The sequence below is a fragment of the Crocodylus siamensis genome, chromosome 4 (genome assembly GCF_052110815.1).
Source record: "Crocodylus siamensis isolate JL-2025a chromosome 4, ASM5211081v1, whole genome shotgun sequence".
NCBI classification, from domain to species: Eukaryota; Metazoa; Chordata; order Crocodylia; family Crocodylidae; genus Crocodylus; species Crocodylus siamensis.
In genome coordinates, this window is record NC_143398.1 from 165,462,250 (window position 1) to 165,477,982 (window position 15,733).

Genomic DNA, 15,733 nt, shown 5'->3' on the forward strand with positions numbered 1-15,733 from the left:
ATTAACTGAAATATAATTTGAAAATTTTGGAAGTGTGTGTTGCTATTAGTTGAAAATGCTAAATACCATAATCCTTCCAAGCATCTTGTTAGCTCTTATTCTATAGGATCTTGGGTTCTTAAAGCAGCAGAATGGTTTTCAAGTTTGTGACATAATGTTTCTGTTGAGTTGCTATTGTCATATGTGATCTTCAGGAACAGCTGGCCAGAGTATTGAAAAAAACAACCCTTCCTTGCCCTCCCCTTCATTATTAGCCTGCCTGTGGAATATATCAGTTTGAGAAAACAGAAAAGTCAGTTTTATGTTAACAGCAGAAAAGTTGTGAGATTCTTTAGCCTCAAAGACCTTAACAAAAGGAAGCTTCTGCTCTTGTAGAGCTTGGTAAATAAGGTGCTAATTCAGTTGGCAGAACATGGCTGTAATACAGGGGTGGGGAAAAATCTGGCCTGCCAGCTGATTGGACTGGGCTTGTGGGCTGGGACCCACCAATTAATTGTCTCTTGCCTATGACTCTGCATGGGGCTGAGCTCTGCCTGCTCCTAAGGCCACAATACAGCAGGGGCAGGGGCAGGAGAAGTTGCTGCTGGAGGTGGGGGGAACTGAGCAGTACCCGAATGGCTGCAGCTGCACCACGAGCAGCCCTGCTGGAAAGCTGTACAGGCTTGGTGGAGCTGGGGCAGCTGGGATCACATCATGGGCTGCCCCAGGCAGAAGTGGGCAGGGCTCAGCCCCAGGTGGAGCACTGTGGGGGCAGCCGTGGGCCAGACCGCACCTTCACTGGACAGCCTGGATAAGCTTTGCCGAACATGCCCTCTGCTCCCCTTTGTTCCTCCCTTCCCCCACCCCCAGCCAGCTCCTAGGACCTGGCTTGAATGCAGCCCCCCTGACATGTGCATCTCTACCTCCACACTCCTACGTGCCCTACCCTCCATTCCATGCAGTATATAAAAGTAAGACTATTCTGAGTTATTGTACATGTAGAAGCATTTGCATTACTCAAAAAAACAAATCAAGACAAAATTATTTTTGAAGCTATTTTAAAATGTTATAGCTAGTAGATCTTTTGATTTTTAGTATACGGTTTGTTTTTAATCTAAAATTTGTTAAAATGGTATCTTAAAAAAAATTGTGAGCAGCCCTTAACAGCTTACCAAAACTTAAGTGGTCCTCCAACTGAAATAATTGCCCACCCCTGCTCTAATACCTAGAGCAAGCATAGTTTAGTAGGCCATCAGATGTAAATATTTAAGGATCATTTTCTAGGATTATTTGCCTAAATTGTGTGATTTTTTTTTTTTTTTTTTTTTTTTACAGTAATTCCTCTTTTGATTTAGAGATGTGATTTAGAGGGAGAACATTAAGTTTGAAAACAGACCTAAAATTAATTATTTGTTTCATGAAGTTTGAAAACAGACCTAAAATTAAGCATTGGAATAAAAATATGAAACTTGAGGGGAATGAGAGAACGTGATTATATATGGTCAAGTAATGGATTTTGTCCAATTTTAACCATTTTGTCAGTTACTTTGACATAGCTATGTCACTTTTACCCAATTACCTCTTATTCCCTATTACCTCTGCTTTCCTTCTCCATGAAGAACTTTAGTGTGTTTTCATTTGTCTATGGCACACATTTCATGTGCAGCATTTAACTGAATCAGCTTGATTTGGGAGTTATGCCTATGTGAGGCCATCAGTAGATGTATAATAGTAAGATTATCTGTCTTGTGCTACAAACACTAGAAAGAATCTTGCTAACTTCTGTGAGGTGGGTGAGCACTGGTGCTGTCTTCCTGAGTCTTAGCACTCTGTGCATTAGAGGAACTTACGATGTTTCAGTGATATGTAGCTTTATTTGTGGCCTGTACTCTCCTGTATGGGTTTTTTTATAAGCCCTTTTTTAAATTTGGGAAGATATATTTTGTGCTTCGAGTACATTGTGCCAGTTCTCTGGTTTCATTGGCAATTAGCTTTGTAAAGCAGCAAACAAAAAAGTTAACTTTAAGGAACTGACCAATTATTGCGAAGAATGTTTGCAAGTGTTGGATGATTATTTTCCAGTAATGGAAGAATGATTATTTCTGTACTCCTGTTTGCATAAAACCTTTTGCTCTGTCTCCTAGTTTTTCATCCTTATACCCACAAGCTGTGTCTTCCACTCATCTAAACAGTACCTATTGCAGCGATTCTTTTCTTGATTAATCCCAGCATGACAGGGGGCAGCTTTCAAGGCTGTATCTCATGCCGGCCTGCCCACCTGTCTGTGGGGCAGTCTACCCAGTCTCGCCTGCCACAACTTTGCTGTTCTCAAAATGGGTGGTAAAATGTGGGAGACTGCTGATTACTGTACATGCCCTGGTGCCAGGGGATGCTATCTGCGGCTCTGAACCTGCCCTACGCTGTAGCCCATGCTTCGCAGATGGCATCCATAGTGTCGTTATGCTTAGCCCTCACTGTCAAGCCTCTTTCACACGCACACATTCACTCCGCCCTTCTCTCACTAGGGCCTCTTGCATTGTACCCCCTCTCACAGGGTCCCTTTCTTGCACTGACAACTAATCCTGCCCTGCTCCCTCTTGGAGTGGCTCCTGTGGGCCATAGGCTTTATCTGGATCACACCTTGAGTGGCAAACGTACAGTCTTTTGGGCCTCTCCCATGACCCTCACCTGGGTAGTGGCCAGCCAAGTTCCTGACCTGGGCCAAGCTTGCCCTGTCCCTTCCTGGGGCAGCTTTACATGAATTTACATAAAACACATGCTGGGCCACACCCAGATATACCACATTTGACATTATAAATTGATCTGAGGAGTCTGTAGCAGTTGAAGCATAGAGACTGCTACGCTGTTGGGAAGCCACCTTAGAATTGTTAGACAAGACACTATACTCTGGCTAATATTATAGTAAATTTAATTGAACAATAATCCAATGAATTATTAAGCATGGTTAGAGACAAGGCTCTTTGGGGAAATCTGGTATCTTTTATTAGACCAATGCACATAGTTGGAAAAGTTCTTCCTAGCAACCTTTCGGGCACAAACACCCTTTGTCAGGCTGAGGAAGTGTCTGCAGGTGGTCTGTGCTCTTTCTGGATGGAGTAGTTGGATTTTTGGGGTGATAGCTTTTTGGATCAGCTGTATAGTTGAGATAAAGTTAGGCAAACTTTTGAATGCAAAGCATTCTTCAGCTCTTCCTGAAGAAGGCATAATCAGATCTCTTAACAAGGTCGTGAAATCTGTCACTTTCAGCCTGTTGTCAAGAAAGCACACAGTGAAGGAGAGTAAATTTTAGTTCTTATGATTATGTTGTTTTTATGACTATTATTTTTGGTGGTCTCTAGGTTTTTTTTAACACCCAGGGACATAAATGTATGTGTGCTCTGAAAGTAAAATGGCATTGTGGAATCTATATTTGTGTGTCGACTTCCAGAGGAAATACTCTGAGTAAGCTACTGACTGACTTGACTTCTTGAGCACTGCATCCTGTATCAAATTTTGCCTTGTACACAACAGAATTTTTTAAGTCATCACTGCAAATGCCTGAAATCACAAGGTGTTCTGTCTTTTGACTTGCAGATCAAGCAATAAATGATTTACAGATTAAATTTCTTTTCCTTTTTTTTTTTTACTTAGCATCTTTTTTCTGAGCAGTTTCAAATAACACCTATTCAGTTGAATGGAAAACAGGGAATTTGTAACTCTGTTCTCAAACTCTGACAGATTGTGCACTATCAATTTAAAATGATACAACCTTAAATACCACCAGCAAATTTTTGTCATATAAAGTAATTGTAATAAATCTGTTAACGTGTACCACTGACAGGTTGTCTGTGTACCACTGGTGGTACCTGTACCACAGATTGGGAACTGCTCTATGTGAAGGTAAAATTTGGTCCTGTGATTAGAGTTAATGATTCTGTTACTGCAAGAGGCAGAAGATAATCTAGCTCGCTTATACTTGCACTGACACATACCACAGGTGCTAAAGCGTGAGCATCTTTGCAGAGCTATTGAAGTAAATTTAAGTTAAAACCATATCTTGCTTAGCGGTGTAAGCAGATGCAGCTCAAATACACGTGGTGGATACAGTGCTACACTTAAAATGGTCCAGATCTGAAGTTATAAAGCAATAGTAAAAACAGAGAATAACAGAGAAGTAAGGCTGGAAGGGACCTCAAGAGGTCATCTAGTCCAAACCCCTGCCCGAAGCAGGAAAACTCTTGTAAAATGTATGGAACTGTACTTGTTAAGGTTGTCATACTTGTGATACAAGCATGTCTTGGGAAATTCTGCTTAGATTTCTCACACAATTACTTTACATCCCATAGCTGATGTATAAACTTTATTACAACCCTGTCTGGCCTGCCCTGTGCAGCCATAGTATACAGTTGTTGTTTTCTGCATGGTTTGCACCCCATCTAAGTATTGTAACTTGCAACTTTTGATGAGGAATACATTTGCATTGGAAAATGGAAATCTTCGGTATTTGATGTACTGAAACAAATGGCAAGAGTGGATGCTGGTGACATCTGAGGAAAATAGATGGCAGATGTACTACAGCAACACTAGCATCATGAAATAATGGTGTAAGTGATTAGAAGTCAAGAAAACTGTGCCAATACAGAGTGATCACTTGTTGTCTCTTTGGAGTGCAGTGGACTGACTCTTGCTACCAGCTGCTCAGTGTGGTTGTTTGACATGGACTTCATTGGCACCACTATGCAATACCTCTTTTAGAGAGCTGCTTTTTTTCATGGCTTAAAAATAGGTTTACTTCTATTAATGTGTATCTGCAGCAATACTTGGTAAAAGCAGCAGCTGGTTACCAGCAACTTTTTTCCTGGATAGTTATCCCTTCTGTGTAGTCAGCCACGCCCTTCCTTTTACAGTAGTGGTGGTCAGCCGGGGGTACGTGTACTCCCCACGGCACTTGAAGTCCCTAGAGGGTGCATTCAGGCGGGCAGGCACGCTGCTGTGCAGGCACCACCCACCCGGCCGGATGTGGGGGGCGGGGGAAGCTCACATGTGGCGGCTGCTGCCGCTCCATGTTCAGCTGCATGCCACCCCTCCACCCATGTCTGTCCGCTGGGGGTACACGGATCCAGAAAGGTTGAAAACCCCTGTTTTACATAAGCAGTTGCTTAGGAGCAGCAGGGCAGTGAAATGGTGCTACTAGTGGGCTTGACTTTAGTTTTTTCATTAAAAAAATCTTCAGAGTGTCAAGTGCAACACATATAGAAGATCTTCATTTGCAACTGATATGAGGATAATCTCAGTTTTGAGAGCATCTTTCTGCCTTCTGAGTTTATTCTGGCTTAAAAGTAGAACTTTGTCCCCTGTGGAAACCTACACTTACAACTGTGGGCAATGAATATGTCTTTAGTATATAGTATTATATCAGTCTGGTTTGGAATCAGTGGAGTACAGTGAACTGATCTCTAAGTTTATACTCAGACTTTCACCATTAAAATCTCGTCTAAGGTATCACCTTTATTTAACTGATATTCAGGTAGATTAATTGGTACGTTGAATTAGCATCTGGGTAAAAGACATTTCTTTTCATTTATATTTATGTTTCTCATTCTGAGTTTGTATGCAAGTAACTTTGGGCATTTCATAATGATGTCTTCTGCTTTCTCATAGCTTTTATTGTTTGCTGTGTGAAACGCAGCTGTTGTATAAAATAAAATTTTTTTTTTGTGTGTTCCCCGAGGCCACATGGAGTTTTAATTTGGGGAAAATAAATTTGAGTGCAGCAATCAACAAGGCTGTGGAATGATTCTTGACAATATAGGCCAAATTCAATGACTGCAAAAGATAAAGAATGCTCCTAGTACTAAAGGCAGTATGTAGGGTTATGGTTACAATATTCAGAAGCCTGATCCTATTAGAGTAACCCTAGTTTTTCCTTTTCTTTTGTGATGTATTGCATCTTGAAATGGCAGACTTGATTGCAGTGACTTTATATTTTTGCACAATAGTTGATATATCAAAAGTGCAGGAGTGCATTTTGAATGGGCAGCAAGTTAAAGGCTTTTGTGTAGAGCTTTGGCAGAGAGAGCTTCAGATGCCATTAAACAACATCCAGGTAGCTTTTATTCACCACTAACCTAGGTCAGTCAAACTCAGTAAAATGTTTAAAAGATGAAACATTCTGCCACGCCCCCGCCCGCCCGCGCCCCCTCCCCCGCCCAGGCCAAAGATTCTTCTTGCTGGTAATATTGTGCTCTTATAGCTTTTTCTGGTTTGGGGCCAAACTATACTTACTGTTATAGAATCATAGAAAATTAGGGTTTGAAGAAATCTCAGGAGGTCATCTAGTCCAACCCCCTGCTCAAAGCAGAACCGTCCCTAACTAAATCATCCCAGGCTTTTAACTTTAGCAGAAATCTTGATAGGTTCTACTTATCATTGTATAACAGAAGCTGCAAATGAGCTTTTATTAGCAGTGGCCAAAAGAAGTACATTTTGGTCTGACTTGTTGAAACATTTCTTAGAGGTTTTAGGTGAGATTTCAGCATGAGATTTTTCTGATGTCCAATTTAGAAATATATAGATTTTTAATGAGTGAAAGTCCTGTTTTGGATATGTTAGATGATCTGCTTACTCGCAAGGAGTTGATTAGGTTCCAGCCATTTCATGCAATTAATCCCACATTAAACTGTTGAACCTCTGTCTCCTCTTGCATGAAGTTTTCCTATTAGTTTGTAGAAGTATTTCAGTTTAGAATGGTCCATTGCTGCTCTGAAGCTTGTGTAAACTGTTGACTCAAATTTAATATAAGGGGTTACATTTGAATTATTTGAAAGAGAGATTTTGTTTTATTGTTAGGTCAGGAGAAGCTGTAGTTCTTTTCACTGCAACAATCTGAATGAACATGCACCAAAATTGTTCTCTTCTGGATCAACTATATATTTTTAAAATTCACTTAAGCCTCTTGCTAGCATCAAGAGCCTAAAGACAATGGTTTGTCTGTAGCTGTTTCAAAATCCAGATTGCTAGTTGGATTAACGTAATTTCCTGTGACTGAAGAATAATACAATTTAAAAAATGGCACAAGAAGGGACCATGACTGCCGAGTCTGCTTAGTTTGTTAGTTACTAGAATGTTATCAGGCTTCTGTACTTGCATTACTAGTGTCTTTTTGTGATTTCTTGATATACTCATGCCATTTTCTAATTTAATTTACTGACAAGAGCTTTCTTTACATATTGGTTCTTGATATTGCTGTTAACAAGGATGTTATCTCTGGAGACGCACATCCATAGTTTGAGACCTGAAACTAAGCATCACAGAAATGCTTAATGGGATCTTCTAGACTGAACGCTGAGTCCCATTGGGTAGAGTGGTTTTCTTTAATCTTTACTAATCTGTAGAGGAGCCTCTGGGAACCCCATAAGACTGGGCCCTTAATATAGTCCATGGCCTGTTGTGACCTATTTATAAAACCTTTCTAAAAAAGTTGCATGAATATATTGTCTCAAATAGTGTATAATTAAAAGGTTTAATCCCTATTCCATGATGGTATTTTTGAGCTTTAATGTATCTTAAATTAAAAACTAACTTTATATAGTTAAAAATAAAAAGCATCTTCAAAATTAAAAAATATGATTAAATACAAAAAAAATCTGAGGTTTTTTATTAAAAATAATTTTTTTATTCACCCTGATTCTGACTTCTGTGGAATTTATATCAGTTTTCACTAACTAAAGATCTAGCCCTGAGCTTAAATTCATATTTACTGTAAGTTTCTTGAAGCAGTAAGGTCAAAGCATATGCTAGTTATTTTTTTTAAATGGTAAACTGCCTGTCTCTTGTTCTGAAACAGTCTGACTACTAATGACCATGAAATTTATGGAAGTCCTTGTTTTATTTGCACATTACTGATGTTAGCTAGTCAGAATGTACAGTATATTAACTTAAATCAGGATTTCTAGTTCTATTAGTAGACTTTCCAGGCTGCTGAAGAATGAAACCAGCAAGATCCCCATCAGTTTCACTGTTGTGATTCACAGGCTTTTCAGAAATTGTCGAATTGTTTGACTATAAATAAATTGTAGTGAGGTTACATATCCTTGGAAAAACTGAGCTGAAGTTGTTTGCAGGGAAGTAGAGTGAGGAAAGTGGAGAAATCTGTGCTGTAGCCAAAGAGAAGATATCCATTTCTTTGCTTTCCTTAAGCTGGGGATCCTTTGGGCAGTTTAAATATATCAAAATCTTAATATTCAGAGCATATTCAAGTAAGTTCTTAAGTAGGTCCAAGGATAGCATTTTCCTCCTTCCTAACAGCTGAACATAATGGAAGGGAAAGGGTTTTTTTTTTTTTTTTTTTTTTTTTTTTTTTACTAAAGATATTCTTCTGTTACAATATTGATACGGATTCCATCATCATATCTGTTTCCAGCAGTTGTCTGGCAAGCTCTTCAACTTCATGTTATTAATTCAGCTCTTGGATGTTTGAAAAATGGGATAGCCAGGCAGAATTTGCTTCCAGGTCATCTTTCTCCTATCCAGCTTCTCCCTTGTGCTTTGTCTCACTGTAAAAACCTGGATCCAGAGGAAGAGACAGGGAGACGGGGTTCCTTGTGTGGTTAAACAGGAGCAACTGTAACCATTTGTTTTTTCCTTGGAAGTGGGTTTAGGAGATGATGCTTGTATGGGCTGAAATAAGGGACGCTACCAAGTCAAGTAAGTAATCACTATTGTGAGTAGGGGCAAAAAAGATGCTTGTTCAGAGATAGCGGGAGGATGTATTATTGTAAGCTTGCCTTTGTTGAGGTTGAGTTAAAATATTGTGTGAAAGCTGACATGGGTATTTCTCTTGCAGACTTGCAAATTTAGCTCTTAGGATTTAGAAACAGATATGTAGATATTGCCCCAGTTCTTGACTATTTTGTGATATGAATGGCCTTATACATGAACAAACAAAAAGAAAACTCAAAATCGTACTACAGAGGTGTCAAAGATATGGCACGTGGGCCAGATCTAGCCTGTGTAACCCTATCATCTGGCTCGCAGCACTGCCTGTGGGTCTTGGACCAGACTCATGCTGAATGTAGCATGCATTGGCCTGCCTGAGCTGGTCTAGCGCATATGGGGCTGGTCTGGATAGGGCCCACACGCTGGCCCCATGCACTGCGTACTGCCCCATGGAGCTGCACACAGCATGAGGCCAGTACAGGCATGTAGTGCCCAGCCCGACTGACTCTGCTTTGGCTCTAGCATATAGGATCAGTTTGTGGGCTTGATTTGGAGCCTCATTCAAATGTGTGCCCTCGCATATGTTGGACTTTTTATCTGGCCTGCATGTCTGAAAGAGGTTGGTTTTGCTGTCCTAGAAGAAGTGAAATCCAGTACTGAGAGATACTTTGTGGCTGCATTTTGAAAGTAGGAAGAGCCTCATCCAGATGTGTTCCCCCCTCATATGTTCGACCTGAAAGACTAAAAGTCAGCCTCTCATATTTTTCATGAAACAGTTGACAGCTGTTGTATTTCAAGCAATGCTTAGATGTCGATGAAGGGCCAAACCCTTAAGTTACTAATTTTGGAGCTGTTTGAAAAATGTGTGTGTTCTTAGGTTTCTAAATGATGATATGCTGGTTGGTATCCTTAATGCTTTGATTAACTTCCAAAAATATGGAACAAATTAACTGTAAATATATGTCTATATTGACAAAAAGTAGAAGGATACAAAGCATATAGATTCTCCCCTCCCCGCCAAAGAATATGTTCAAGTGGCTACTTTTTTGATATCTAAGGAAAATACTTAAAGGTCCTCTATTATGAAGAGTTGCTTCCATTTTTACTGGCTATTTAGGGCATTTAGAGTCTGAAAAATAGTGGAATTGAAGACTGTGTTATTTTGTAGATTATTTCAGGCATATAATGTAATGTAATTAAAGAATACAAAGTTTGGTGAGGAGTACTAAAATTCTGTAATGAGAATATTATATTTGTAAGTGGCTAAATGAACAGACTCATGAGTATAAGCATTAGAAATTTCAGTATTTAAGGAGAGTGAAGAGCTTTGAGATCAACTAATGGAAAGTGTGGTATTATATGGTGGTAGTATATTTTAGAGGTTTCTTCAGTCAGGCTATCTGAATATATATGTATAATACTTTTCAAAATGTATTTTCTTTATAAAATTTAAAAACACAATAATTAAGTTAATTTTTTGGAGAAATTAAAAAAAATTAAATGAAGGAAAGTTGGAGTGATTTAAGAATGATAAATTAAGAGAATTGCGTTTTCTTGTATAAAACAAAAAGTTCCTATCCTTTAGAAAGAGAGAGGAAGCTTATATGCAAAGCCTTCCTGTCTGATGGTTCTTGTAATAAACATTTTTTCTGTCTTTAGTCAGCAGATAAACAGCGGGCCCTAGAAGAAACCAAAGCCTACACTACCCAGTCCTTAGCAAGTGTAGCCTATCTGATCAACACCTTGGCTAACAATGTTCTCCAAATGCTGGATATTCAGGCATCCCAGCTGCGGCGCATGGAATCTTCAATCAACCATATTTCACAAGTGAGACTTTTTACTTTTTACTTGCATTGTACAGTGTGTTACTGAAATCGTACAGCCAGTACTCTTAAGGGTTATGATGTTATCCTGTATGGTAGAGATAGGAAAAGGCAGTTTTCCTAAAATCAGTGGGGAATCTTTCTGCATCCAACTCTTCTGTTTTGACCAGAATGTTGTCGCTCATGGCACATGTTTATCATGTGGCATAATAAACATCAAAAGGCACAAAATTAAAAGGTTTTAAAGTGGTCGGTAGGTAATAATACTTTATTAAGTAATATGGAGAAATCACTGCAGAAAACAGCACAGTTAAATATGAGGCAGCCATGTAAAGGATAGCATGTATGTTTAAAATAGACTAATATAATAATTTTCACATGCTTTCATTTCAGGGCATATAGAGATTAAACTATAAATCATACAATTCAATTATGGAAAAAAAGTGAAAGCTATTTTACTTTATCTACCAAATGAAGTTCAGCAGTTGATGTGAAAAAGAATGTGCACTAGAGCATATACTTGTACACTGGTGGCCAGCCTGCAGCACAAATGCCACAAGTGATACAGGCAGCCTGTATGTGTAGGACTCAGCAGGTTGAGGAGAGGACATGCAACACAGTGGCAGACAGGGCAGGGAGTAGAAAGCAAAGGAACAAGTAGGCCAGGAGCACAGGGAAAGAAGCAGGTAGGGCAGCAGATCAGGCAGAAAGGACAGGGCTTGGGAGCAGAAAATGCAGCTGCAGATTGGGCAGTAGAAGGGGACTGGAGTGGCAATTGGGGAGGGTGTGGAGCTAACTTGCGGCATGCCTGCCAAAAAGGCTGGCCTCCTTTGCTCCTGTACAAACAATCCAGCTTTAGGTGCTTACTTTTGTTCTTTCAGGCTTCCGCACATCCTGTGCCTATCTGACCGTACATATAATTTTAGGACAGTATTTACAAAAGAAACTCAGTCAGGTCTTGGTTATAAGATGGTACAAAGATCATGAGGGTCTATGCAGAAGCAGACAAATCTGGGACTAGCCTGCTTTCCTAGAAGTACAGGTTTTCCTTGCTTTATGTGATATATATGTTCCTGGAAAATAGTGCATAACTCAAATTCACATGAAGGGAACCCACTTTACAATGTAACAAATGAGGATGCATTCCAAGACCTTGACTGTACTGATCCCCACACCCATTTCTACCACTTTTACAAGGTAATTTTGATACTCACCAACAGCAGATGGTATACACAAGCACAGGGCACTAACATAATGGGGATGGCAACTATAGAAACACGTTGCAGATAATGGGCAAGGAGCACAGATCCACACAGGAGACTATATATCTTGGTGTGCATAACTCCCACAATGCACCACACAAAGCAGCTGACTGTGGGCTTCCACCACACCGATCACATAAGGGTGAATTTACCTTGCATATAACGAAGTTTTGGTATAAAAAGGGTCATTGCATAAGAGTGAATTCACACATACAGAACCCGCATAAAGCAAGAAAAACCTGTATAGCCAAAGGGAGGTCTTGCTTGGTAAAGACGTCAGTTGGATAATTTACCTAAATGTTTATATTTTGCTAATCTTTGAAATAGTTTCATCTCATTTTGAAAGATTGAAAGTTGGACTTCGTAGTAACGAGAACAAAATGATTTAGATGCTGTGATTTAAGCAGGGCTTGAGAAATCCACTTTTCCATGGGAATGGTGTAGACTTCTACAGCTTGCCAGCTTCCATTTTATATATATATATATATATATATATATATATATATATATATATATATATATATATATATATATATATATATATATTAAAAAAAAAAAAAAAAAAAAATATATATATATATATATATATATATAATTAAAAAAAAAAAAAAAAAAAAAGACTTTTCATGCTTGTTGTGAAGATGACCTTACAAAAGCAAACAGGAGGTGAACTGTTGCCGTATTTTCTTAAGCCTACAGGTAGCATTGAGCCTTAGCCACTGCTTGCCGCTTTAAGCTCCACTAGAGTAAACTGACTATTCAGAACGCTGGCAGTTATGGGGAGGCTGGAAGGAATGCTGATCCTACCTTGCAACTGCCTTGGGCAAGGTGAAGGAATAATACTCTAGTAGAAATCCTGGCACGTTTGGCATCCCAGTAACTGGGAGGAGGTGGTTGTCATTTCACCTGGCCATTTCTGCTGGACAGTGATAGGCACTATATTTTGTATCAGTATTTCTCTCCCTGGTTTAGGAAGTTTTTATTTCTCTGGCTAGTACATGGTAAATCTGGCAAATTGCTTATAATTTAGACAAAGCACTTTAAGATGGGGAGTCTGGAATTCATTTCTTCTACAGTTGGCATCAGTCACTTACTTTTAAGTTACCATATTTCTTTAACATAAAACTGTGTATTTGCCTCACCAGAGAGGTGAATCTTAGGCCCCTGGCGCATGTTTATTTAAAGGTGCCATGGGTTCTGATCCTCAATCCCAACAAATATACTTTCTGCCATATCATGTGTGCCTGTCAGGAGGTGTGATTTTTTTTTTTCTTCTTTTTTTTTGTGGGGGGAGAATCTGGAATTAGATCACGAATGTTGCTTTACTTAACAGGGCAGAGGGAACTCAGGATTATGATCTTGGACTCCTCCAGTACTGGCAAAAACCAAGTGCCTGCAGGTTTGTGGCTGGTTCTGATTCCTAGTATGGTTCTAGGGCTGGAGCTTGCAATCAGCTGATTGTTGGCCCTGGCCCCAAACCTGCCACACATTAACGTTTTAAGTCGCCATACAAACCAGCTGTACAAGGGTTCTCCATTATATGTAGAACATTTTTATGGTTGGTTTGCCATTCTTTGGCACCTTAAATTTGGTGCATATGTAGCACTCTTGCCAATTATGCGGTGATTAACACACTAACCATGGCATAAATGTACTGTGTAGAGGGGGCCTCAGTCATTAAATATGCAAAGAGCTTTGTGATTCTGACACTACATAAAAAAGCACTCTATAAGTAGAAATGATTTCCATTCTTATCGCATCAGGTTTATGTATTGTATCTATGAAAATCTCATTTTGTCACATAGCTTGTATAAAGCTCTTTTAGGAGTGCCATTACATTTCTAATTGTCTTTCTTTCTGAGAATGTGATATAAGTACTGATTGAAATATGAGTTTAATTTGTCTTCACTGGTGCAGTTGCTATTTCAAATTGCTAGTTGAAATGGAGTGCTAAATTGCCAGTGCTAAATAGCCAACAGAAATATATCTGCCAAAATTCAGAATGCTATACTTGTACAACAAAGCATACCTAAAAATATTTTTCAGGGTTTTTGGTATCTTTTTAAATTTCTATAAAAATATGTGCTCCTTTTATTGGAGACTTGATCTTTTCAAATGCATGGTGCTTTTAGTTCTTTCATTAGAAATGCTGATATCATATGAATGATGTTTTATCTAGGGAAGTTAGTAGCTTGGCAGAGCAGTCTGTTTGAGGATATCAGCAGTCCATCTCTTAAAAACATCCCCAGTTTCCATTAATTTGCCATGGATGCAGTCATTTGAAAAGTAGAATTTTAAATTCATATTTAAAATTCTTTTTTTATAAAGGCCCACTTATATGCCATTTGAGTTTCAGCATTTAAAATTAGGTTTAAGGATTTAATCCAACGGTGTTAGTTTGTAGGTGCCAGTGTTGGCTTCCAAATAGAATTTAATTTCCGGGTATTTAGAAATGAAATTTGACTTTACTTCCTGGACCATGTCTTTGGTGTAGAGAATTTCCATCTAGGAGTTTTGATTATGCTTCTTATGATGGGGCAAGCGTCTTGGAAGGTTTAAAAAAACCCAAACAAACTCTGAACTGCCATGGACTTATGTAGTGGTTATTTTTTTGCTTACTTAATATAAAAATTCCATACCATTTCTAGTGCTAGTCAGAAGACTCTGCTAAATCCAGAGTTGTACTATTCCGTCTCACCTACGTTATCAGCTTCATTTCAGAATGGGCAAAGACCATGATTTCCTTCAGCTCACATTTGACTGTACAGTATTACAGTAATTAGCATGTTGGTCTTTTGGTACTGGCACATGTCTAGAAAACAGTGTGGTGCAAAAACAGATGAAGGGATATAGAACCTTTAATTCTGAACAAGAAGAACTGAATCCTCAGTATCATGTTGTTCAGAATCAAGCTCTCTCCAGAGCAGAACAGTCAGTCATGTGTTGCTTTTTTTGTTAAGAAGAACTTTAAAAAAATTATTTGTTGAAAGTTCATGGTTGGAGATGTTAATTTTTTTTAATGAGATTTTGTAGTTCTAAATGGGAAATCCTGCAAACCTAATCTGACGACTGACTCTGAAACTAGTGAAGTCATTTCAGTTTTTCAAGTTAATAGGTCACAAATCGGGAAAGCATTCCAAAGGAGGAAGCATTTAAGTATGTGCTTACATTTTATTGCCTTCAAATCCAGCATATGTATCAGGGTTGTTCTGAATTGGCATGAACTTAACCACATGCCCAAATTAATTGAAGATTTACATAGGGTACCATATTTTCAGTTCCAAAAAAGAGGATACCTGTTGGGGATGGGTAGAGTGTGATTGGGGGAGGGAGGCAGTGATATGCTGGCGCCCTGCCCCTACCCATTGTGTTTCCCCTCACTCTCATACCACAGCCCCTCTTTCCCCGCCCCCGTCCTGCTGCTGCCCTCACTTCTAACCCACAAACCCCAGCCCTACCAGTTCCCCTCACTCCAAAACTGCAGCCCCCCCCGTCACTCTTTGCCCCCTTGAGCCATGCTGGTTCCCCTCACTCCCAACCTGCAGCCCCCCCCTGTCCCTCCTGGTGCCTCTCATTCCTGACCCACAACCCCCTGTTCCCTTCAGTCCTGCTGGAGGGGCCACTGTCTCTAGTGGGCCAGAGCACAGTGGCTCAGAGCGAGTCTGGCCCCAGTGAGTGCTGGAGGGAAGAGGGGAGGCTTTTGGTGCCCCCTGCCTTGGGCTGGGGCTGCCGCACTGTGCCAGGAGGCCTGGCTTGGCCATGGGCCCCTTCCCACAAGGCAGCGTTTCTGGCCGCTCTGCCCTTGCAAGCATGAGCACTGGCCCCTGTGCTGCTGGCCTGCTACAGAGTTTCCTGCTGCCCTCAAAGGGTTTCCCCACCCTCTTCCCCCGCCGGAGGGGCAGGCAACTATTCCCCCAGCCCCACAACCTAGACTTACCTGCCTGCAGCTCC

General features: G+C 39.9%; 1 protein-coding gene across 18 annotated transcripts in view; it reads left to right on the forward strand.

Annotated features, from left to right (window-relative positions):
• ABI2 (abl interactor 2) overlaps positions 1-15,733 on the forward strand; it is a 108,220-nt gene that overhangs the window by 28,350 nt on the left and 64,137 nt on the right. For all 18 annotated transcript variants that reach the window (XM_090044802.1, XM_090044803.1, XM_090044791.1 and 15 more), the window contains one exon: positions 10,357-10,524. In XM_090044802.1, the coding sequence (XP_089900928.1) occupies positions 10,357-10,524 (168 nt within the window). The remainder of the gene's footprint in view (positions 1-10,356; positions 10,525-15,733) is intronic.